Here is a 24,391-nt window from a genome sequence, read left to right on the forward strand (position 1 = left end):
CTGAACACTTCACAATTAAGTGTGAAATGGGGGCGATTTTATGGATCCTAGTTTTATAAAACATGTTTTGACTTCACCCCATAGAGAACAAAAAACTGAAATGTAGTATATAAGAAGCCACAAAATAAGGTCTTTAACTTGTAATATATGAATTTTTTTTAGACTAGGTTTGCCTTCTGAAAACAACACTGTATAGTCTCTGGCACTAGTGGATATTCAGTAAATACTGTTGAATGAACAGCAAGGAAATAAAGTAATAAGTGACTTATTAAAGTCCTCTAGAGAGTGAGAGAGCTGTCTGCCTTGACGGTTAAACTCCATGAAGTACCTATTTCTAAAGAATTGATGCATGACAGTGTCTTGGTTAATAAGGTGGCAATTTTATGATGACATTTTCCTTTTAGTGAGTAGAACTGTCTTTTTTATTAAAACTTTGGAAAATAAAAACACGGATTTGGGGATTTTACAAGATAAGTACATTTTCGCACGGTGTTCCTACCTTTTCAGAGCAGATATCTTCCCTCCAAAAATGAAGACGGTTTGCAAATTGGTTTCTTTGCCTTTTGGTACCTTTCTTGTAACTAGTTAGGTTTAAGGAGCCAATTACTGCTCCTTGATTCAATGGAACTTACTTTTTTTCATTTAACCTGGTTTAAAAATGGAAAATTTCCAGGGCTTTTCCTGATCCCATAATTAGGGCTTCTAAAACAACATAATAGACATGTCAATATCTAGCATGAAAAGTCCTTACACTGAAGGCTTCTGGTTATATAAATGCTGTTATTTACTCATCAGTGTTTCAGGTTCACAAATGAAGAAAAAAATGGTTTTACTTTGTAAGTAAATATTTAAAGTGTTATTGCCATCTTGTGACACATAGAGGGAACTACACAAAAGTTACTGTTTTTCTTCCATTGCTTAGTTTGCAACATTCTTTATATTTTAATCTGTGGACCACTGGCACACTGCGCTAACCGGAAGTTTTTTTAATAAGATTATCCTAAATTATAAATTTCTGCTGTTGGCTTTAAGATGTGTATTAGTGTTTATTCCATTAGCCATTAATTTGAAGAAATCATATTTTATATTTTTTAAGGTAGCATTCTACTGCACCCCTACGCACAAGATTACCTGCAGCATTACTTCAAACTCACTCAGTTTTTTCCACTGCTTAAAAAGGAATGAAGGACAACTTTCCTCAGGTTGCCTATTCGTCGCTAGCAAAGACGGCTGTCCCAGGTCCACATGTGGCAATAAACTGTTGGAGCTGCTGTTGGCACTGAGTCAGATAGATATCCCTCTGCTCTAAATACTCTTCATTATACAGCTCAAATGGAAATACTGCATGTGGAGCGACACAAAGTACAGCGGCCCCTAAGTGAAGAAGGAAGAGGTATAAATGAGAAAAAGTGCTAAATAGGAAATCATGTTTTCAACAAAATAGTGAAAGTTTTACAATTAAGTTATGATCTATCTCGTAGAGTATTTCAATAGCTATTATTTAAAAAAAATTTTTGAGACCCAGGAAACAGGTTCAGTAAATGCACAAACTGGTACCAGGGTCAATGGAAGAAACATTGATGTTTAAATTTTAAAGTTTGGAAACTATAGAAATTTGTCACCCATTGAAATAGCCATTAGTGTTCTGAAGCTGAATAGTGATGTGAGGAGGTGGAAGAAGTAAGGAGAGAAGGTATTGGAAGGTAGAGAAACAATAAAAAGATAAATCTATGGAATAGAAATAACCTTGTGTATATATTTAAATGACTTTTGACAAGGGTGTCAAGACCATTCAATGGGGAAAAGATGGTCTTTCCAACAAATGGTACTGTGAAAGTGATATCCATGTGCAAAAGAATGAAGTTGGTTCCTTACCTTACATCCTAAAAATTAGCTCAGTGAATCAAAGACCTACATGTAAGAACTAAGACTATAAAACTCTTAGAAAAACACACTGGGGAAATGCTTTATGACATTGAATTTGGCAATGTTTTCTATGATATAACACCAAAAGCATAGGCAATGAAAGAAAATAGATAAAACAGGCCACATCAAAATTAAAAACTTTTGTGCATCAAAAGTTACAATCAACAAAGTGAAAAGGCAACTCACAGAATGGGAGAAAATATTTGCAAGCCATGTATCAGATAGGGGGTCTACAACTTAACAAGAAAACAGCCTGATTAAAAAATGGGCAAAGGACTTGAACAGACATTTCACCAAAGAAGATATACAAATGGCCAATAAGTACATGAAAAGATACTCAACATCAGTAATCATTAGAAAACTGCAAATGAAAACCACAATGAGATACCACTTCACACCAGTAAGAATGGCTACTATCAAAACCAAAATAAAACAGAAGAAAGTAACAAGTCTTGGCAAGGATGTGGAGAAATTGGAACCCTTGTGCACTGTTAGTGGAAATGTAAAATGGTGCAACCCCTAAGGAAAACAGTATGGCAGTTCATCAGAAAATTAAACAGAATTACAGATCCTGCAATTTGGCTTCTGGGTATATACCCAAAAGAATTGAAAGCAAGGTCTCAAAGAGATATTTGCACACTCATGTTCATTAGCAGCATTATTCACAATAGCCAAAGGCAGAAGCAACCTAATTGTCCATTTATGGGTGAAGAGATTAACAAAATGTGGTATATATACAGACAACGGAATATTCTTCAATCTTAGAGAGGAAATTCTAATGCATGCTACAACGTGGATGAACCTTAAGGACATTATACTATGTGAAATCAGCCAGACAAAATAGGACAAACATATGATTCCACTTAGATGAGGTACCTAGAGAAGTCAAGTCCAGACAGATAGAAAGTAGAATAGTGCTTGCCAGGAGCTGGGGGAAGGGGAGAATAGAGAGTTATTGTTTAATGGGTATGGAGTTTCAGTTGGGGAAAATGAAAAGGTTATGGAGTTGGTGTGAATGTCCCTTACACCAATAAACTGTACACTTAAAAATGGTTAAGAAGGTAAATTTTATGTTATGTATATTTTACCACAATTGAAAAAACAAAACAAAACCTTTGACTAATATTGCAGAAGTTAAGCTCTTAAATTCTATTTCATTGATTCACTGAATGAGTACCTAAATGTAACTGGCTGGGAGCACAACTGCTGGCCAAGCAGACAGTGCCTACCTTCCTAGAGCTGTCTGTCATTAGTAAACACAAGTAGCCTCAGACTTCTGTGACTGCTCCCTGTACTGCTTTACCTTACCTGAAACCTTGCTGTCCCTTGAGAACACTGCTTTCCTTGTGGCTCTCAAACACCCCACATACCTTAGTGTCACAAGAAAGAGTCAGTGCCTAAATTGCTGCACCTTTGCGGCTTCCAGACCATTCTTTCCTCTTGTTAAAAATCTTTCTTCCTTTGATGCCCAGTGCCACCTGGGCTTTATCACCCTTTCCCCTTCCACGGTGAAGTCAACAATCGGCTCTCAGTACTTGGCTCACAATCTTCCTCTGTTCCCTAATACCTGCCATTCAGTGATTTCCATGTGAATGACCCATTTAACTGCCAATCTCCAAGTGTCCTGACCTTTTCCCTCTACGTCCACCACACATTCCCAGAGTCAGAGGAAACTAATATCTCCAGAAACTTACTTCAAAACCATGAGTTCAAATGTCCCTCTTCTCTATGCTACCTCCTAGGCTTCCAGGTCTTCTATCTCAGAGTCCTCCAATCTGCTTCCTTCAATTCACTTCCCTCTTTTAACCAATTTGAGTCCCTCCCTTGCCAGTCCCCCCACTCCCTTGCCCCCCCTGCAACACTCTGCCACACTCATCTATCAAAACCTCAACTCTGCATGAACCCAACCATTTACCATGTGCTTGCATTCAGGCTGCTGGGCAGAAAAACACATAATTGGCATTGCTTGGTTTCACTTTAAATGAATCACAGAAACCTGAGATGGGCGGTTGCACTGACAACCCTGTTGAGTTTCTCTAACACATTTGCTCTTCTCCCCCACCCCCTGCAATGACTATTACATTCCATTCTTTTCTCCTCAAACCTTTCATTTTTAGCTGGTGACCTTGTTGACCTTGTGGAGAGTAAAAGACCAAATCTACACCTACCTGATTCTGTATCCATTGTTTTCCCTCCTATAAAATGAAGTGACTCTTCTATAAGAGGCCTTTACCTTCACATGTGCTCTGGATCCCATCCCCTCTCACCTTTTTAAGGACTTTACGCCTTTGATCTTCCCCTCTTTCTGTAGTCTCATTAGTTTACTTTCTACTGCACATCATATGAGCTATTATCTTCTATCTTAAAAAAAAAAAAAGCCCCCCCTGGACCACACATCCTTCTCCAGCTAATACCCTATTTCTTTCCTCATCTTCATAGTCAAACATCTCAAAGTTGTCTATGTCGGCTGTCTCCATATCTTCACTTCCTACCCCACCTGAATCCCCACTCCATTGAAATAGCTCTAATCACGACCACCTACAACTCTAGATGGCCAAATCTAATCTTATTCAAACTCGCAACACATGCTGACCACTACACTCCTTTCTTGAAACACTCTCTTTCTTGGCTTCTATAATACAACTGCTTCTCGGTCTCATTTGTTAGTTCCTCCTCCTCAACTCCATTTCTAAATATTGGAATTCTTCAAAGGCAGTCCTGGGGTTCTCTGTATAGTCTCTCTCTGTGATTTCATCCATTCCATGGCTTTGAGTACCATGTCTCTGCTGATGATCCCTAAATTATATTTCTAGGTTAGAACTCTCTTCTAAACTCCAGATTATTATATCTGTCTATTGATATCTCTGTAGGATGTCTCAAACTTATATCTATAATTTGATCCCCACCCCAGCCCAAACCTTTTTCTCTTTCTTCCTAGTCTTGGTAAATGGCACCATGATCCACTCAGTTGCTCAAGGCAGAAACCTGGGAGCTTTCCTTAATTCTTCCCTCTCCCCACTGCCCAACTCCTTAATTTAGTTTATAAACGTAACTATTGGTTTTTGCATCCAAGAAAAACGTCCCTGAGTAGGGATTATTTTCCTGCTATGTTTAAAGTAAAATTTAAGGAGCTCTTAACATTGTTTTGCTAAGACTTGAAAAAGGATATACCTAACTGCAACTTATTATGAAAACAAAAAGTAACTAAAGGAAAAAAAACTTCATATAGTTTTATTTCTCTCAACGAAAGCTTTCTTATATGCTTCAAGAAAGTCCTGACAAAATAGTTATCAAGTGAAAATAGCCATATTCAGTCACAGGAGTCCTTAATATTATAATACCACAGTTTCTAAGTTCAAAGACACACATTTTTGTCTTCTTACTGAAATCTAGTTGTATCTTAACAATTTTGATGGTGATAGCAAGTCAGTAAAATTGGCAGCATTTTTTCTTCATGGTATGTAAAATAATGTTTTAGATTTTATCAAGTATATTTTAAAATATAGAATAAGAAGGTAAAGATAAAGTTAAAAACAAAAATACATATCCTTCTTATTTAATATTGGTTGGGAACAAGCGATTTTCTCTTTTGGTAGGTAAAACTAATTCAGGATGATAATTAACCTTTTCTGGGGGTTATGAAACTCTAAGACATACTTCAAAAAACTTATGATTGGGGGAAAGTGGCAGGGGTGGTGGTGGTGGGATGAACTGGGAGATTGAGAGTGACATGTACACACTAATATGTATCAAATGGATAACTAATAAGAACCTGCTGTATAAAAAATTAAATTTAAAAAAACTTATGATTCCTCTCCCTAAGCAAAAAGGTAGAGAGCACATGCATATACAAATTTACATATAATTTAGGGATTCACAAGCCCCTAGGACTCTCTCAGTATCCATGGATCCTAGGTTAAGAATTCTTGATTTAGATAATTATAGAACAACGTTCTAATGTTCTAATGGATCTCTGTGAAAAGTTATTACAATATAAATTGAATTTGAAGCAAATTTAAACACTAAACATATACACACAGGAAAGTCAGTGTTAATACATCCTTTCACTCCCAGGGTTGGAACTGAAAATTAATAAAGTAAAAATCTCACTAAAATAGAGTCGGGAGGCCAGAAGGGGGAGCTCTCATGCATGTACCTCTCAACATCAATACAGATCTCAACAGGAAGAGACATACCCTGCATCTCCAGCAGGAAGTAACTATTGGTTTTTGCATAACTATTGGTTTTTGCACACTACTTTACTACCACCAGCAGGTGGAAGAAAGATTTTCTCCTTGCCTGGCAATAGCGCCACTAAAGAGAGACTGTCACAACGCAGCCAATGAAAAGCCACTATACTTGGAACTCCCAGTTTCCTCCAATGGACTTTCTGTTATAACAACCCTCCCAACTCCACTTCTCCTCTACAGAAGAGTTTCTTCTTTGCTTTACCAGACCTGCATGTGATTTACCATAGTTACAATGTCCTGAATTGCAATTCTTTCCTGCTCCTGAATAAAACTGTTTTGCTGATAAAATAACTGGCTGTTTTATTGTTTTAGGTTAGCAGAACCAAAGTTTGGTTTGAAGGATGGTATATCTCATCGAAATTAATGTCTCATATAATTCAAAAAGAACTTTGTGAGGATAATTCTCTTTACTCTTACCTTTAAGAGCCCCTTTATGTTTTTATTAGCAAAACCATGATAAGCTCCTTTGATTTCAAATAATTAAATGCTATAGTCAGAGTATTATAACCAGCAATTCAGAGAAGGTGGTGATGCGAGATGATCACATTTTCTTTGGCTATGTGTCTAACTCCACTCTGGGGGATTGCTTGACAATTAAATGGTGCATGCTATTTTAAGAGGAAGATAAATTTTAAATCATTTCATGTGTCATACTTTTTTTTTCAGAATTCTCTAAGCAATGCAAAAGTTCAAGCATAGAAACAATCATGCACAATTAGGAACTTGATATCAGATAATGATACTACCTGTAAATGATTACTAAATGTTTAAATTCAGACGGGACTTACGTGGTAGAAATTTATTATTCTTTAAAATATTGTTTAAAATATATATAACATCTTAATTTACCAGATTAAGAATCTTCAAGTTTAAATATAATTATTTGTAGTGATCACTAATAACTTAATAGATTACCATATTTCAATGTTAGAGATGTTTCAAATAATAAGGCTGCAATAAGTACATCTTCTTTAAGCACTTTATTCCTTAGGTTCAGTCGAGCATGGGCTTCAGATAGGGAAACTCTAAAAAAGAAAACTGATGCCAATCAAAGTATGTTGATATTATAAAGATAATATATATTTTGGCAGGAACAAACCAAGATACGTGTGAGCATAAGCCACACCTTAAATATCAGCATATTCTTATTTTTAAAAAATTTTAGTTTCTTTTCAAAGCATTTTTTCCTACCAAGTTGAATAGACTGTTGCAGAACAAGGAAGTATCCTGACTTATTATCAAAGAACTGGATTCTATCCTGACTTTTCTTTATTATTCTACACCCTGCCCTCCCCAAGTTCTGTTCAGTTAAATACACAGTTGGAAAAATTAACCTAACTAAATATCTCTTATAGACACATCCTTCATGTCTTCTCCTAGTTCTTAATCCATTTGAAGTCCTCATAGAATCTTGAAATTTCAGTGTTGGAAGAGACTTTAGAGAGCAAATTTCAAATCCCATCGTGTAACTGGATTTTCTCTACAACATCCCAGGCTACTTATTATTTGGTCCCTTTTGAACTTCACCTAGGATTCACTAGGAATCATGAGGCAATCCATTCCTTTATTTTTTATTTTTAAGCTAGCTTTTTTTTTTTCCCGGTACGCGGGCCTCTTACTGTTGTGGCCTCTCCCGTTGCGGAGCACAGGCTCCGGACGCGCAGGCTCAGCGGCCATGGCTCACGGGCCCAGCCGCTCCGCGGCATGTGGGATCCTCCCGGATCGGGGCACGAACCCGTGTCCCCTGCATCGGCAGGCGGACTCTCAACCACTGCGCCACCAGGGAAGCCCTTTAAGCTAGCTTTAATGTACTTGAATGATTGCTGGATGTGGGAATCAGAAAACCTGGGTTATGTCTCTAGAATTTACTAGCTGTGTGAGTTTGTATGAATCATTTAACTTCCGAGATTTTTTGAAGCTCTGCTATAAAATGGGGATAATAATATTTAATAGGATTATTGTGATTTCAAATAGGTATTTGAAAATTTTGGGACTCACCCACAAAGATTATATGAATGTAAGCTGAAATTGGTTTCACTGCAATGTATACCAACTGGTCCCTGTTTTGTCTTCTGGGATTACAAAACAAGTCTAATACTTCTTAAATGTGACAGCTCTTCAAATATTCAAAGACAGCTTTTCTAGTTGCTCCATGCTTTATTTTCTCCAAAATAAATATTCCTAGTTCTTTTTTTTTTTGGTGCGCGGGATGCACCACGTGGCATATGGGATCTTGGTTCCCCCAACCAGGGACGGAACCCGTGCCCCCTGCTTTGGAAGCACAGAGTCATAACCACTGGACCGCCAGGAAAGGTCCTCCTGGTTCTTCTAATATGTCATGTGACATAATTTTCAAGCCCCTTGTCATCTTGGCTATTCTCCTTGTGACCAGATTTGGTTAATATTCCTTTTCAGTACAGTGCTACAGGTGTGATTTGATCAGCAGGGTAGAGGTGGGGCAGAATTAGCATTTTCTCACTCTTGATACTGTGTTCTATTACTACAACCCCAAATCACAGTATTATTTACAGCCATATTACCTTGCTTACTCATATTATATGTAAAAATAATGAAATCACTAATCTTCTTCATATTAAGCCAGATCACCCCTTTCCAATGTATTCACACTTATACCAGGGAGGTTGGGACCTAATTAAAGACATTACAGGGACTTCCCTGGTGGTCCAGTGGTTAAGACTCCACGCTCCCAATGCAGGGGGTCCGGGTTCAATTCCTGGTCGGGGAACTAAGGTCCCACATACCACAACTAAGCCTGCATGCCTCAACTACTGAGCCCACATGCTCCAGAGCCTGTGAGCCGCAACTAGAGAAGCCCGCACGCTGCAACAAACACACAGCACAGCCAAAATTAAAAAAAAAAAAAGACATTACATTTGTCCTATTAATTTTCTTCTTGCTAGACTAAAATCATAATTTGAGCCTGTGAAGATCTCTCCAGAGTTGTTTATTTACAAATTTGATTATCATGTTCCTGATGTCCTCACCCAAGCTTCTTCTAAAATTGTTGACCAGGACAGAATATGAATACAGCCTTTCAAGGAAAGAAAAGAGCATTGTTCAGCTGCACTTCTCTAGAAAAGCAAGGCTGGTGTTATTAGGTACCTGTCTATAGAAGGAGGAGAAAAAGTCAAGGTTTATGACTCTTCTGAGTAGTGCTTCATTTACTTTGCTATTTCATAAAACCCATCTCCATCTCTAATGTTTATTTCTAAAATAGGAAAAAGTAGAGTTGTCATATAAAAATTAACTCTGCTTTATTCTTGGATCAGTATAGTCAAATGTAAACTGAGGCTTTGTGAGTTTAAATAAAAAATATATTTTTACTACAGAGAAAAAGCATTATGAGAAGATAGGACTTTCAAACCTTTTAAGCTTTGAGTATTGAATATTTAAAATATTACTTCAGAAAATGGAAAGCATTATACAATTCTGTTTACCATTTTAAAACATCACAGTTAATTTCTTCCTTGCCCTATCTTTAGCAATTTTTTAGCTCTATGAAGATAAATATACAGTTGGAGAAATTAACTGAACATATTTATCTCTTATAGTCCTATACCTGTCATATGCTATCAGTCCTTCACTTGTCTTATTTTGTATTGCAGTCATAAAAAGATATTTATTTATTTATTTAATGGATTATTTTACCCCTGGTCCTACTTCATAATTTAGTTGAGATTATACGTTAATCTATATTAAATGAAGTAATGGTCTATCAACAGGGGACTGTTTAAATTATGGTACAGCCATATCACAACATAGTAAAACTGTAATGCAGCTATTAAAACAGAATGAGGTCATTCTTTATGCGCTGATAGTATGACATCATGATATGTATACCTGCATGATTCCATTTGGGCAAAAAGAAAATATCTATCCATATAGGTATATACCGATTTATATATTATAAAAATATTTTTATATAATATATTTAAATAACATATTCATTTAAAATATATAACATAGTCAAATAAAATATGTATTTGATATACAGCACAGTTAAATTACATATTTGTATATGCTAGTATTTGAATGAATAAGATCTGGAAGGATACACAAAAACTCTTGCCAGTGATTATCTCTAGGGAGTGGAATAGTAATAGGTAGGGTTAGCAGGGCACTTTACTCATATTTTAGACTTTTCTTTCAGTACATCTGTACTTTACTTTTACAATAAAAATTAGTTAAAAAAAAACCTTTCAAGGAACAATAATACATGAGTGTACTAAAGTATTTAGAAATACAAGGAACAGGGGACTTCCCTTGTGGTGCAGTGGTTAAGACTCTGAGCTCTCTATGCAGGGGACCCCAGTTTGATCCCTGGTGAGGGAACTAGGTCCCATATGCATGCCACAACTAAGGAGCCCACGAGCTGCAACTAAGGAGCCCGCCTGCTGCAGCTAAAACCTGGTGCAACCAAATAAATAAATAAATAAAATTAAAATAAATTAAAAATTTTAAAAAGTGTTACAGATGTTAACACTTAAAAAAAAATAAGAGTACAAGGAACAATATACTTAATTTTTTTTCTAGGTTCAACTACAAAATATCTAGAATGTAAACAGCCCCATTTAAAAAAAATAGTCATTTTCATTTGAATTCAGTGCATTTTTCTCAGACATATCTGATACAGGGTATCCAATAAAAATTAATTTAGTGAAAACAAACTGCTGGAGGTTCAAATGATGTAATACTACAACAGAAGGAATTATTGTCACCTTAAATTCTTTTGGAACAAGGTATATTATAAACCAACCAACCAGCAATCAAACAAACAAACAAAAAAAACGAGTGAGACAGTTAATAAAACACATCATTTAAAGGTCAATAATGGTTTTAAAATTGAATACCTACAAATATTTTAATGCAGATGCTGACAGCTTTGATCCACATATAGAATCTGTTCTGATTCTGCGACTTGCTAGGTAATAGCCATGAATCATTCTTTCTGCCTCCAAGCTGAATTCGACATTCAAATTCTTTGCAAAAGCAAGCAGCTAAATTGAAAGTGTGAAAATTTAAGAGATTCAAACTTTATTATAGGACCTATATTACAAAAATCCAAAGTATACTGTCATTTTTTTTTAAGTTTGCATATTTTATTTACAACAAAATTAATTAAATATCTGGGGCCATCCCAAAGTCACTGAGCACTTTAAATCATAGTCTTATAAAGAATATCACAGTTTACCCAGAATAATCTCTTCCTCCCTTTTAGTACAGAAATATTCTGTGCAACGTACTTGAACAAAGGCTCACTTACAGCCTTTTAGTGGGAGAGAGCTTCCCTCAGAATCTCATTTCCCTTTGAAGAGCCTTAATTCTCTGACAGTTTACTTCCATCAGACTATCTCTCATTGGCCCTAGAGCTTCATGCCCTCCTTCCTTCGCTTCCTTTTAAAGAACACAACCAAACACTAGAAGTGTACTGTGTTAACTACTATGAAGGTAGGTCTTAAGAGATTCAGTAAGATTTTGGGTAGAGAATAAGTCTTCAACTTAATGATTATCACTGTTTTCTCTGAGGTTTGTGCTTTTTTCTTTCTGAGTGATTCCTAGTTCCTTAAGTCCTTATTCTATGACATCATTTCCAGACTTATCACCATCTGTGTTGTTTTCTGGTTTGTCAAGTCATAGAACCAAAAGGAAAAATCACCCATAATAAAAAGTTGCTATTAACTATTATATCTATATTTTATAAATTTTTATTTAGTTTTGGCTGTGTTGGGTCTTTGTTGCTGCGCACGGGCTTTCTCTAGTTGCAGCGAGCAGGGGCTACTCTTCATTGCGGTGCGCGGGCTTCTCATTGCGGTGGCTTCTCTTGTTGCGGAGCACGGGCTCTAGGCGTGTGGACTTCAGTAGTTGTGGTACCTGGGCTCAGTAGTTGTGGCTCATGGGCTCTAGAGCACAGGCTCAGTAGTTGTGGTGCATGGGCTTAGTTGCTCTGTGGCATGTGGGATCTCCCCAGACCAGGGCTCAAACCCATGTCCCCTGCATTGGCAGGCGGATTCTTAACCACTGCACCACCAGGTAAGTCCCAATATCTATATATTAAATATAACCTTTTAAAAAGATCTGGATATGTCCTGGGTTGGATATGTCCTGTCTTTATTCTCCTTATACTCCACAATTCCCTCCAGGCCTTCAGAACTGGATAATAATAAAACTATTAATAACATTGGTAGTTCTCTCTAGATTTTATGCTATGGGGGCACAGTGATATGCCACCTATATCCCCTTTCAGTAAAGGACCCGTTGTCCCTGCTACTGAGAGTGCAGCACTGGGAGTTAGCATTAGCCTCCAGTTGTCAACTTCTGCAAGAACTACCTACTTTGATGACTTCATAATACAATTTTTGCTCCAGTCAGTCAGGTTTTCTCACAGTTTTCCATTTATACTCATCTCTACTTTTATGTCTTTGCTCCTATTTTTATTTTTTGAATGCCCATCCTTCCTGTCATCTAAATCTTACCTTTTCTTAAGGCCCAACTAAAATCTCTCCGCCTCCTGAAGTCTTCCTAACTCCTGCATTCTACTTGATATCTTCCTTTCTGAATTCATGAAATACTTATAGTCAGCACCACCCAGCTTAGCACTTAAGTTGTCCCTTAATTGTTTCATATCTCAATAATAAACTATTTAAGGAAGAAAAAAATGTACATTTCTTAGAGAATATAAAAGAACAGAAAGAGGCTCAAATATACAAAGTATTCAGTAAATGCCTGACTAATAAGTCCATAGATTTTTTTTGTTTGTCTTTCAGGGAAAAACTGGGTAAAAATTTCTCCAGGTCATTAGCATGTCTATATTATTTAGTATCCCAATTCCTAGAGACTACTTTTTTTATATACTAAGACAAACAAAAAGACCTTATCTTATCATAAATATTATTTTTTTCTGTTCTAATTTATGTGAATAAATTATGCTTATATTTCCTTTTTTTTTTTTTTTTTTGCGATACGCGGGCCTCTCACTGTTGTGGCCTCGCTCCGGACGCGCAGGCTCTGGACGCGCAGGCTTAGCGGCCATGGCTCACGGGTCTAGCCGCTTTGCGGCATATGGGATCTTCCCGGATTGGGGCATGAACCCGTGTCCCCTGCATCGGCAAGTGGACTCTCAACCACTGTGCCACCAGGGAAGCCCCCTATATTTCATTTTTAAATCCACCTCACCTTTCAACCTTTTATCCATGCAATTTGGGCTACAAGGAAGGCAGGTATGAACAAAAAATTTAATGACCCATGGATTCCCACTTCCCAACATTCCATGCCTTTTAGCTATCCTACACAGATACTTTAACTTTACTGTGGACAGATTTCTGAATAGTTAATATTAAAAGGGCTTCACTTGTAAATACCTGACTACCTTTAATAGCTATGAGAGGCATTACTAAATTTGCATCATCTACTCTCAGATTCTCTGAACATACCATACGTGTTTTCAGGTCAGGACATTAAAATAAATGGGTTTGTGAGTCATGAGAGATATCCCCTATAGTCAGAACTCTGTAGGCATTCATATATAGTTTCCCTTTGAATAGTCTGTAAAATGTAGAAGGCTGTATACTTATAAAGCCTCTCAACATAATGTTTTATAGAAATATTCTATTTTGAATCTTTTCATGGAAATGCTTTAAGCTATGGTGATTTGCTCAGTGGTTCAAAGAATAAACTCAATGTTTTAATATCTATGTCCTTAAAGTTTTTTTAAAAATATTTTATTTATTTATTTATTTTGGCTGCACTGGGTCTTAGTTGCAGCATGCATGTGGGATCTAATTCCCCGACCAGGGGTCGAACCCGGGCCCCCTGCACTGGGAGCATGGAGTCTTACCCACTGGGTGGCCAGGGAAGTCCCTATGTCCTTACAGTTTCTAGTTTAATTATGAACCTAAATTTTTTCTATACAATGTCCTTAAAATGCTTAAAAGCTGGAAGCAAATTGGAATAAAAGAATTCTAAATAAGGAAAATTAAATGTTCAAAGGGAGTTTTATTTACATTGAGAAACATTAGCACATACTTTTACCTTTTCAAAATCTTCAGTTGTAAACTGTTTAGAAGCTACATAAAGCAGCCCTTCAGGATCAATGGCTTTCTTTAAAGTATGTTGCACAGTAGGAAGAAGTGGGTGGCAAGGAGATGACTCATTGCAGTTAATCAATAATCCAAATGCCTCTACGAGATTAGCTGGAATCAAACTGCAATCCTACATCAAACAAAAATGTAAAAGGCAAATATTAAACACTGGCATTTTCATAAACACTTCAAATTAACTATTATTTAGAATTATTATTTAAATTATTAGTAGAATTATATTATTATAATATTAATTAAATTATAAAACTATAATCGTAATAATTATTTTATTATTTGTTATTATTAATTATTATTTAAAGTGACTCCCAAATAGCATGGGAACTTTGTGATAATAAATTTTTCTAAAATGCTTTTTACTGAGTATCTTCTTACACATTATTCATTAAAGCCTCTCCCACTACCTATTCAAATAATAATTTCTAGTGAGCGGACACCTGCTTTGCATGACTAAAAAATGAAAATTTTCAAACAACTGTGTCATTATTTAGTTCTAGTACCCAATTAAGTATAGAAATTAAGCACAGAAATAATAATAAAACATTAAGAACAATAAAAACATTAAGATTAAAATCTGTGACTAAATTTCCTAAATAACACTCTAACAATAAAATACACATATACTTTACCATCTGACCAATTAGAGTATTGGTTTTCTGTATATTTCTTCTTGAAGATGAATCCATATCAACAAAAGACCAAAAACTGCACTGAACTGGAAAAGTCATTTGTTGGTCCATATCATCCCCAAACTTCTTTCCCGAGATGTATACTGTGATGCTTCTACTTTCCACAGCTAAGTCAAAAGACATTACCCATTTGTTATTTAAGTTCACTTTGGTCTATATGTCTATAAATTAATAAATATTATTATACAGAATTTTACAGTCTAAATTTTGGATAGTAAAGACACAAGTAAATTTGATTGTTTTGTAAAATATGGCTAAATTAGAGGATCTGCCATAAAAAAGAAGAAGGCAAGAAAAATATTTGAATGTTTATGTGTCCCCTGACGATGAGTATCATCAGTCCAAAGCATGTAGCTAGAATTGTGAATTGGAAGGAATAGGCAGGTAAGGAGAATGGTCATATAGGGAAGGTAGTGCAGGCTTACAAGGGAGGCTGAAATTAAACAATGTTCTTTTTTTTTTTTTTTTTTTTTCCGGCTGCGTCATGCAGCATGTGGGACCTTAGTTCCCCACCCAGGGATCGAACCCACGCCCCCTGCATTGGGAGCGTGGAGTCTTAACTACTGGACTGCCAGGGAAGTCCCCAACGATGTTCTTTTATGTGCCAAAAAAAAAAATAATAGAAAGTGGGCCATCTAAGTAGGAGTGACTAGGAGAAAATATATCTCAAATTCAACATAGGAGAAACCAAATTCATCATTTCTCCTCCTCAAATGGCTCTTGTGCATTACTCACAATTAGGAGAATCATCACTGATCCACTTAAAACCCAAACAAAAAATGTGGAAACATCCCATTCTCCTTTCTATCCTCCCCTTATCCCTTATAAGCATTCAATCTATGGATTCAATTCTATTCCTAGGATGCTATCTCTCAAATATTTCTCAAATTAGTCTTCTCTCCATTCACGATAAGAGTTTTTTGTATACATGTTTATTTTTCTTTTGGATCATAAGGTAAATATATATTTAACTATATAGAACCTGCCAGAGCAGTTTGCAAAATGGTTGTACTGTTCTATACTCTCATCAACAATATATGAGAATTCCAACTTCTCTACATCCTTGGTAACATCCGTTGTTGTCGGTGTTTTTAATTTTTGTCATTCTAGTAGCCAGGGCCAGCCACATAATTTGTAGGGTCCAATGTAAAATGAAAATATGGGCCTCTTATTCAAAAAGCAGGGGGAAATGCTTTTTTATATATAAAGCTTTTTCTTTTAAAAATATTTTATTACTTATAAAATGTAATAGGGGTGATGTGGAGAGATCAGAACCCTTGTGCATTACTGGTGGGAATGTAAAATGGTGTGGCCACTGTGGAAAGCAGTTTGGTGGATCCTCATAAAGTTAAACATAGAATTACCACATGATCCAGCAATTCCACTTATAGGTATATATGCAAAAGAGTTGAAAGCAGGGACTTAAACAGATACTTTTACACCAGTGTTCATAGCAGCATTATTCACAATAGCCAAAAGGTAGAAACAACCCAAGGGTCCATTAACAGATGAATGATTTTTTAAGTGATTTTATATATATATATATATATATATAAAATCACTTATATATATTGGAATATTATTCAGCCATAAAAAGGAATGAGATTCTGTGAAGAGGAAAATTCATAGAGACAGAAAGTCAAATAGAGGTTCCCAGGGCTAGAGACAGGGGGGGAATAGAGAGTTATTGTTTAATGAGTACAGACTTTCTGCTGGGGATTATGAAAAAGTTCTAGAAATGGATAGTGGTGATGATTGTGTAACATTGTGAATGTACTTAATGCCACTGAACTGTACATTGGAAAATGGTTAAAATGGTCAATTTTATGTTGTGTATTTTATCAATATATTTTTAAAAAGGAATGAAGTGATACATGCTACAACATGGATGAACCTCAAAAACATTATGCTAAGTGAAAGAAGCCAGTAATAAAAGACCACAAATTGTATGATTCCATTTATATGAAATGTCCAGAATAGGCAAATCCATAGAGACAGAAAGCAGATTAGGTTTCCGGGAACTCGGGGGAGAGGGGGCATGGGGGGTGACTGCTAATGAGCACGGGGTTTCCTTTGGGGTAATGAAAATGTTCTGAAAGTATAACAGATAGTGGTGACGGTTGTACAACTCTGTGAATATTCAAAAAGCCACTGAACTGTACATTTTAGGTGGGTGAATTTTATGGTGTGCAAACTATACTTCAATAAAGCTATTACCAGAAAATGTAATAGAAGTAGCTGTCAGTCTAATACTAAAATTTTTAATTATTGACATGAATTTTACCATTTATATTGTACAATTCCAGTCTTAAATACAAATATTTGAGCATTTAACTCATATGCAGCATCATTAGTATTTTGTAGGAAGTATTAATACACACTTATGTATTTTTGTTCTTATCAGAACAGGGGAAATATTTTTATTTTGCACAAAACTGTTTTTAATTTGTTTCTTGATATTCACACATTTCACCAGCACTCTCTACTGATGAGTAAGGAAGGACTGAAAGGAAAAGGAACAACGGGTTGCCCTATCTTTCCCTTCCCTCCTATATTATCAGTTTCAGTGTAAGAGGTTGGCAAATACAGGGAAGTAACCAAGTAAGAAAGGATATGATGGGGTTCCTCGGTCATTTGTGTTTCTTAGAATGCAACTGCCTATTACAGAAGCAAGTCTGATTCAAATGGAAAGCTTGGCCTCCTTGGGGCTATCAGCTCCCCATCTCACTCAGGGGAAGATGTTTTGAAATGGAACATGGGCACTGAATTGCAGTGTAGTCACAATGCTTGAGAGTCCAGCGAGAATCAAACTGATTACAAATTAAGTGTGTTAACAAGCCTCATAGTGATCGCAAATGCTATTTGAAATAGGGCAGTAAGGCATGGTGGACACATGCATGGATGTATCCCCTCTGCTCATGTTCAAGCTCCACTGTCTTCCTTACAAAACAACTTCAAAGATAAAATCATTAAAATTTTCTTTTTATAAAAATTTTATTTATTTATTTTTGACTGTGTTGGGTCTTCATTGCTGTGTGCGGGCTTTCTCTAGTTGCAGCAAGTGGGGGCTACTCTTCGTTGGGGTGCACGGGCTTCTCATTGTGGTGGCTTCTCTTGTTGCGGAGCACAGGCTCTAGGCGCACAGGCTTCAGCAGTTGTGGCTCATGGGCTCTAGAGCGCAGGCTCAGTAGTTGGGATGCACGGGCTTAGTTGCTATGTGGCATGTGGGATCTTCCTGGACCAGGGCTCGAACCCGTATCCCCTGCATTGGCAGGCGGATTCTTAACCACTGAGCCACCAGGGAAGCCCTAAAATCATTAAAAATTTGAAGATGGCGACAGTAGAGTTTTAACCAAGTGCCAGGCTCTTCTAGGGGGAGCTATACTTGTTCCCCGCCCGTGAAGCTGCACTTGCTAGTATGTGTAAGTATTGGTATCTCATTGTGGTTTTTATTTTCATTTCCCCAATATCCAACGAATGATATTAAGCACTCTTTCATGCATTTATTTGTCATTTTGTATACATTCCTTTGTGCAGTCACTATCTAAGTCTTTTGACCATTTTTTTGCTGGGTCCTTTGAGTGTATGTGTTTTTAAGTTGAAGAATGTTTGATTTAAAATGTTGTGTTAATTTCTGCTGTATAGAAATATATATATAAATATACATTCTTTTTTATATTCTTTTCCATTATGGTTTATCTCTATGTCTATGAGTCTGTTTCTGTTTTGTAGGTAAGTTCGTTTGTATCATACTTTAGATTCCACATATAAGTGATATCATATGATATTTGTCTTTCTCTGTCTGCCTTACTTCCCTTAGTATGACAATCTCTAGGTCCATCCCTGTTGCTGCAAATGGCATTATTTCATTCTTTTCTATGGCTGAGTAGTATTGACAAAGTACATCTTCTTTATCCATTCATCCATCAAGGAACATTTAGGCCGTTTCCATGTCTTGGCTATTGTGAACAGTGCTGCTATGAACATAGGGGCGCAAATATCTTCTTGAATTATAATTTTGTCTGGATATATGCCCAGGACTGGGATTGCTGGATCATATGGCAACTCTATTTTTAGTTTTTTGAGGAACCTCCATACAGTTTTCCATAGTGGCTGCACCAACTTACATTCCCACCAACTCTGTAGGAGGGTTCCCTTTTTTCCACACCCTCTCCAGCATTTGTTATTTGTAGACTTCTTAATGATGGCCATTCTGACTGGTGTGAGGCAGTATCTCATTGTAGTTTTGACTTGCATTTCTCTAATAATTAGTGATGTTGAGCATCTTTCCATGTGCCTGTTGACCATCTGTATGTCTTCTTTGGAGAAATGTCTATTGAGGTCTTCAGCCCATTTTTTGATTGGATTGTTTGTTTTTTTGTTGTTGAGTTGTATGAGCTGTTTGTATATTTTGGAGATTAAGCCTTGTCAGTCACATCCTTTGCAAATATTTTCTCCCATTCTGTAGGCTGTCTGGTTCTTTGTTTTTCAAATTACTGACTTGTTAGAATCGTTTCTATGTTCTAGGTGTATATCCTATGTCAAATATATGTATTGCAATTATTTTCTTTTTCTTTGCTTGCCTATTCACTTTTTAAATGGCCTTTTTGATGTGTATAACTTTTTAGTTTTGATGAAGTCCAATTCATCAATTATTTTGTTTATTGCTTTCTGGGTTTTGTCTAAAAAATCTTTGCCTACCCTAAGGTCATGAAGATTTCCCATGTTTTCTTCTAGTAGCTATATAATTTTAGTTTTTACATTTAGGTTTATGATCCATCTTTAATTAATTATTGTATACAGTTGTGAGGTATGAGCCAATATTAATTTTTTCCATATGTATAGCCAGATGTTTCACCATCATTTGTTGAAAAAACTTTCCTTTGTCCATTTTCTTGCTTTGAAGCTGTGGTCAAAAATCAAGTAAGCAGGGCTTCCCTGGTGGCCCAGTGGTTAAGAATCCACCTGCCAATGCAGGGGACACGGGTTCAAGCCCTGGTCCAGGAAGATCACATATGCCACGGAGCAACTAAGCCCGTGTGCCACAACTGCTGAGCCTGTGCTCTACAGCCCACAAGCCACAATTACTGAACCCACATGCCACAGCTACTGAAGCCTGTGTGCCTAGAGCCCGTGCTCCGCAACAAGAGAAGCCACCGCAATGAGAAGCCTGTGCACCTCAACAAAGAGTAGCTCCCGCTCACCGCAACTAGAGAAAGCCCGCACACAGCAACGAAGACCCAATGCAGCCAAAAATAAATAAATTAAATACATAAATTAAAAAAAAATCAAGTAAGCATACTAGTGTGGGTCTATTTCTGCATTCTTTTGTAGGGAGAGGCAATATGCTACGTGCCCTGAGTACTGCTGCACATTCTTGCCGGTATGCCAAGATTGTAAGGCCCTAACTTCTCTTGGCCCGATACTTATCTGTCCATATCCTTGTTAGTTATAAATCTGGCCCAAGCAGCATTATCCTAATACTAAAACCAGACAAAAGATATTATAGGAAAACTACAGACCAATATCTCCTGTGAATATACAGGCAAAAATCCTCAACAAAATAATAGCAAATCAAGTCCAACAATGTATAAAAAGAATTATACACCACAGCCAGGTAGGGTTTATGTTAGGTATGCAAAGCTGGTTCAACATTTGAAAATCAATTAATGTAATCCATAATATCAACAGGCTACAGAAGAAAAATCACATTATCATATCAATAGGTGTAGAAAAAGCATTTGATAAAATTCAGCACCAATTCATTATTAAAAAACTCTTAGTAGAATAAGAATAGAGGGGAATTCTTTCAACTTGCAAGAGAACTTCTACAAAAAAACCTACAGCGGGCTTCCCTGGTGGCGCAGTGGTTGGGAGTCCGCCTGCCGATGCAGGGGACACGGGTTCGTGCCCCGGTCTGGGAGGATCCCACGTGCCACGGAGCGGCTGGGCCCGTGAGCCATGGCCGCGGGGCCTGTGCGTCCGGAGCCTGTGCTCCGCAACGGGAGAGGCCACAACAGTGAGAGGCCCGTGTACTGCAAAAAAAAAAAAACAAAAACCTACAGCTAACATCATACTCAATGGTGAGAAACGTGAAACTTTCCTATTAAGATCAGGAGCAAGACAAGATCAGGATGTTCCTTCTCACCACTGTTTTTCAACATCATATTGGAAGTCCTAGCTAATGCAACAAGAGAAGAAAGGAAATAAATCTGGCCTAATACAAACTCACGTGTTAGCAAAACTGAGAGCAAAGCCTAAAACAGTGCATTTGCACATTAAATTCCTCTGTTTTTATTTATAAAGGTAAAATGAGAAATGTCATTTAATATAATTTCCCTATTCCTAAAACGTGTACAATACAGTCTTAATTGTTAAGTAACCCCTTGACACGGATGAGACTATAAGTTAAACAGGTGAAAATTAATTTGAAAAAATACTGTTTACCTGATTGAAGCTGTTCAAGTTTATCTTTTTTGTGTGAAGCCAAGTCTCCTATAAAGCAGATACCACCTTTAGCTAGCAAAGCACTGCCACCTTGAATGCTAACCGCTCCAGTTCCATACTTATTCCTGGATAGAGTAGGAAAAATTTCAGTAGAGACTGGATGACGTATACCACGGGGCACAAGGTTTATACTAAAATTCAAAAGCCTAAGGGAAAAAATAAATTACTCATTACTATTATTTAATATTTGATTTTCAGAAGTCATAATGTATAATAGCTATACAATTAGATTTAATTTGATTCAATGTCTATTGAGCACTAGTGCTACAGATAAAAATGGGCTTCCCTGGTGGCGCAGTGGTTAAGAATCCTCCAGCCAATGCAGGGGACATGGGTTCGAGCCCTGGTCCGGGAGGATCCCACATGCCGCGGAGCAACTAAGCCTGTGTGCCACAACTACTGAGCCTGCGCTCTAGAGCCCACAAGCCACAACTACTGAGCCCACATGCCACAACTACTGAAGCCCACACGCCTAGAGCCTGTGCTCCGCAATAAGAGAAGCCACCGCAATGAGAAGCCCGTGCACCGCAACGAAGAGTAGCCCTCGCTCACCGCAACGAAGAGTAGCCCTTGCTTGCTGCAACTAGAGAAAGCCCACACGCAGCAACAAAGACCCAATGCAGCAAAAAATAAGTTAATTAATTAATTAAAAAAAAAGAATTTGTCTTTGCTATGTATTGTCTCAGGTTATTAACTATATATATATATATATATATATATATATATATATATATATATATATATATATATATATATGAGATTTGGTCCTTAACTTGGAAAGCTCACAGCCTAGAGAGATGTAAACAAAAAACTAAAATACGATGTGATAAGTACTAAAATAATGTCATGAGGACATCCATAAAAGATCTTTATTTCCTCCTGGATGGAAGTCAGAGAAAGCTATAGAGAAATGACATTTGAACGGGGACTTCCTTTTTTTATGAATTGCTTTCTTTCGTTTATTCGATATTTTTGCATTTAGGCTTGCCAAGAGTTCATCATGACTACCGCTATTACCTATGTATCAAGATAACTCTTGATACATCCTTTTGCTTTCTAACCTCTTTGCCAATTGCCTCAACCTCTTCATTTCTCAAACTTAAATTATAAGAAAGGAATCTGATTATCTTAGCTTAGCTTTTAAATCCTTGCCACAGAAATCATAGCTTGCTGGTGCAATCTACTATGATGAGCAGAGATACAGTACAAAGAGGGTGAAGCAGTATCTCTTAAATGTGGATAGATAAATGCTATAAAATGTCTAGTGTATGTGTCATTCCAAAGAATTTAGATGCTAATTTGAAGATATATAAAATGGGTGAGTAAGATTTAGAAAGAAAATTTGCAAGCCTATAGAGCAGTGTTTCTCAACCCTAGCTCACATTAAAATCACCTGGGGAACCAACAGGCCCATGAAAAGATGGTCAAATCACTACTCATCAGGGGAATGCAAATCAAAACCATGATGAGATATCACATCACACCTGTCAGAATGGCTGTTATCAAAAAGACAAAAAAACAACAAAAAACAACCTAAGCATTGGCAAGAACGTGGAGGAAAGGGACTCCTTATACACTGTTGGTGGGAATGTAAATTGTTGCAGCCACTGTGGAAAACAGTAAGGAGGTTTCTCAAAAAACTAAAAATATAGTTACCATATGATCCAGCAATCCCACTCCTGGGTATTAATCCAAAGAAAACAAAAACACTAATTAGAAAAGATATATGCTCCTCTATGTTCATTACAGCATTATTTACAATAGCCAAGATATGGAAACAAGCTAAGTGTCTATGAATAGATGAATTGATAAAGAAGAAGTGGTATATATATAATGGAATATTATTCAGCAATAAAAAGTATGAAATCTTGACATTTGTGACAACATGGATGGGCCTAGAGGGTATTATGCTAAGTAAAGTAAGTCAGATAGAAAAAGATAATTATTATACAATTTCACTTATATGTGGAATCTAAAAAAAAAATGAACAAACAAAACAAGACAGAATAGATATAGAAAACAAACTTGCTGTTGCCAGAGGGGAGGGGGATTGGGAAAGTGAAATAAGTAAAAGGGATTAAGAAGTACAAACTTCTAGTTATAAAATAAATGTCACGAGGATGTAAGGTACAGCATAGAGAATATGGTCAATAATATTGTAATAACTTTGTATGGTGACAGATGGTAACTAGACTTATTGTGGTGACCATTTTGAAATGTATATAAATATTGAATCACTATGATGTACACGAACATGATATTGCATGTCAATTATACTTTAACAAAAAAAAATTGCCTGGGGTTTTAAAAAAATTCTAATGCCAAGCCCCACCCCAAATGATGTAAATTAGAATCTCTAGGGGTGAGCTGCAGTCATAAATTATTTTTTTTTAATAAATTTATTGATTGATTGATTTTTGGCTGCGTTGGGTCTTTGTTGCTGCACGCGGGCTTTCTCTAGTTGCAGTGAGTGGGGGCCACGCTTCGTTGTGGTGCGTGGGCTTCTCATTGTTGTGGCTTCTCTTGCTGCGGACCACGGGCTCAGTAGTTGTGGCTCACAGGCTCAAGAGCCCAGGCTCAGTAGTTGTGGTGCACAGGCTTAGTTGCTCCGTGGCATGTGGGATCTTCCCAGACCAGGGCTCGAACCCGTGTCCCTTGCACTGGCAGGCGGATTCTTAACCACTGCGCCACCAGGGAAGCCCTATAAAATTTTTTTTAACATTATCCCAGATGATTCTAACATGTAGTCAGGCTGAGAACCTAGTTATATAGAACAATGGGTCTCAAACTTGGCTAATCATTGGAATCAGCTGAGGAATTTTTTGAACTACTGATACAAGGTCACAGAGTAAAAGATCCAAATACAAAAATCAATTGTATCTCTATATACTTACAGCAAATA

General features: G+C 36.9%; 1 protein-coding gene across 1 annotated transcript in view; it reads right to left on the bottom strand.

Annotated features, from left to right (window-relative positions):
* Positions 1 to 1,152: 1,152 nt before the first annotated feature.
* MCMDC2 (minichromosome maintenance domain containing 2) overlaps positions 1,153 to 24,391 on the bottom strand; it is a 45,046-nt gene continuing 21,807 nt past the window's right edge. Inside the window, exons 11-16 of the mRNA XM_082601713.1 lie at positions 21,430 to 21,635; positions 14,923 to 15,089; positions 14,226 to 14,405; positions 11,052 to 11,194; positions 7,092 to 7,201; positions 1,153 to 1,374 (exon numbers count right to left, since the gene is read on the bottom strand). Of these exons, the coding sequence (XP_082457839.1) occupies positions 1,208 to 1,374; positions 7,092 to 7,201; positions 11,052 to 11,194; positions 14,226 to 14,405; positions 14,923 to 15,089; positions 21,430 to 21,635 (973 nt within the window). The 3' untranslated portion in view covers positions 1,153 to 1,207. The remainder of the gene's footprint in view (positions 1,375 to 7,091; positions 7,202 to 11,051; positions 11,195 to 14,225; positions 14,406 to 14,922; positions 15,090 to 21,429; positions 21,636 to 24,391) is intronic.

Source organism: Mesoplodon mirus, assembly GCF_964341445.2.
Source record: "Mesoplodon mirus genome assembly, chromosome: 16".
Taxonomy (NCBI): domain Eukaryota; kingdom Metazoa; phylum Chordata; class Mammalia; order Artiodactyla; family Ziphiidae; genus Mesoplodon; species Mesoplodon mirus.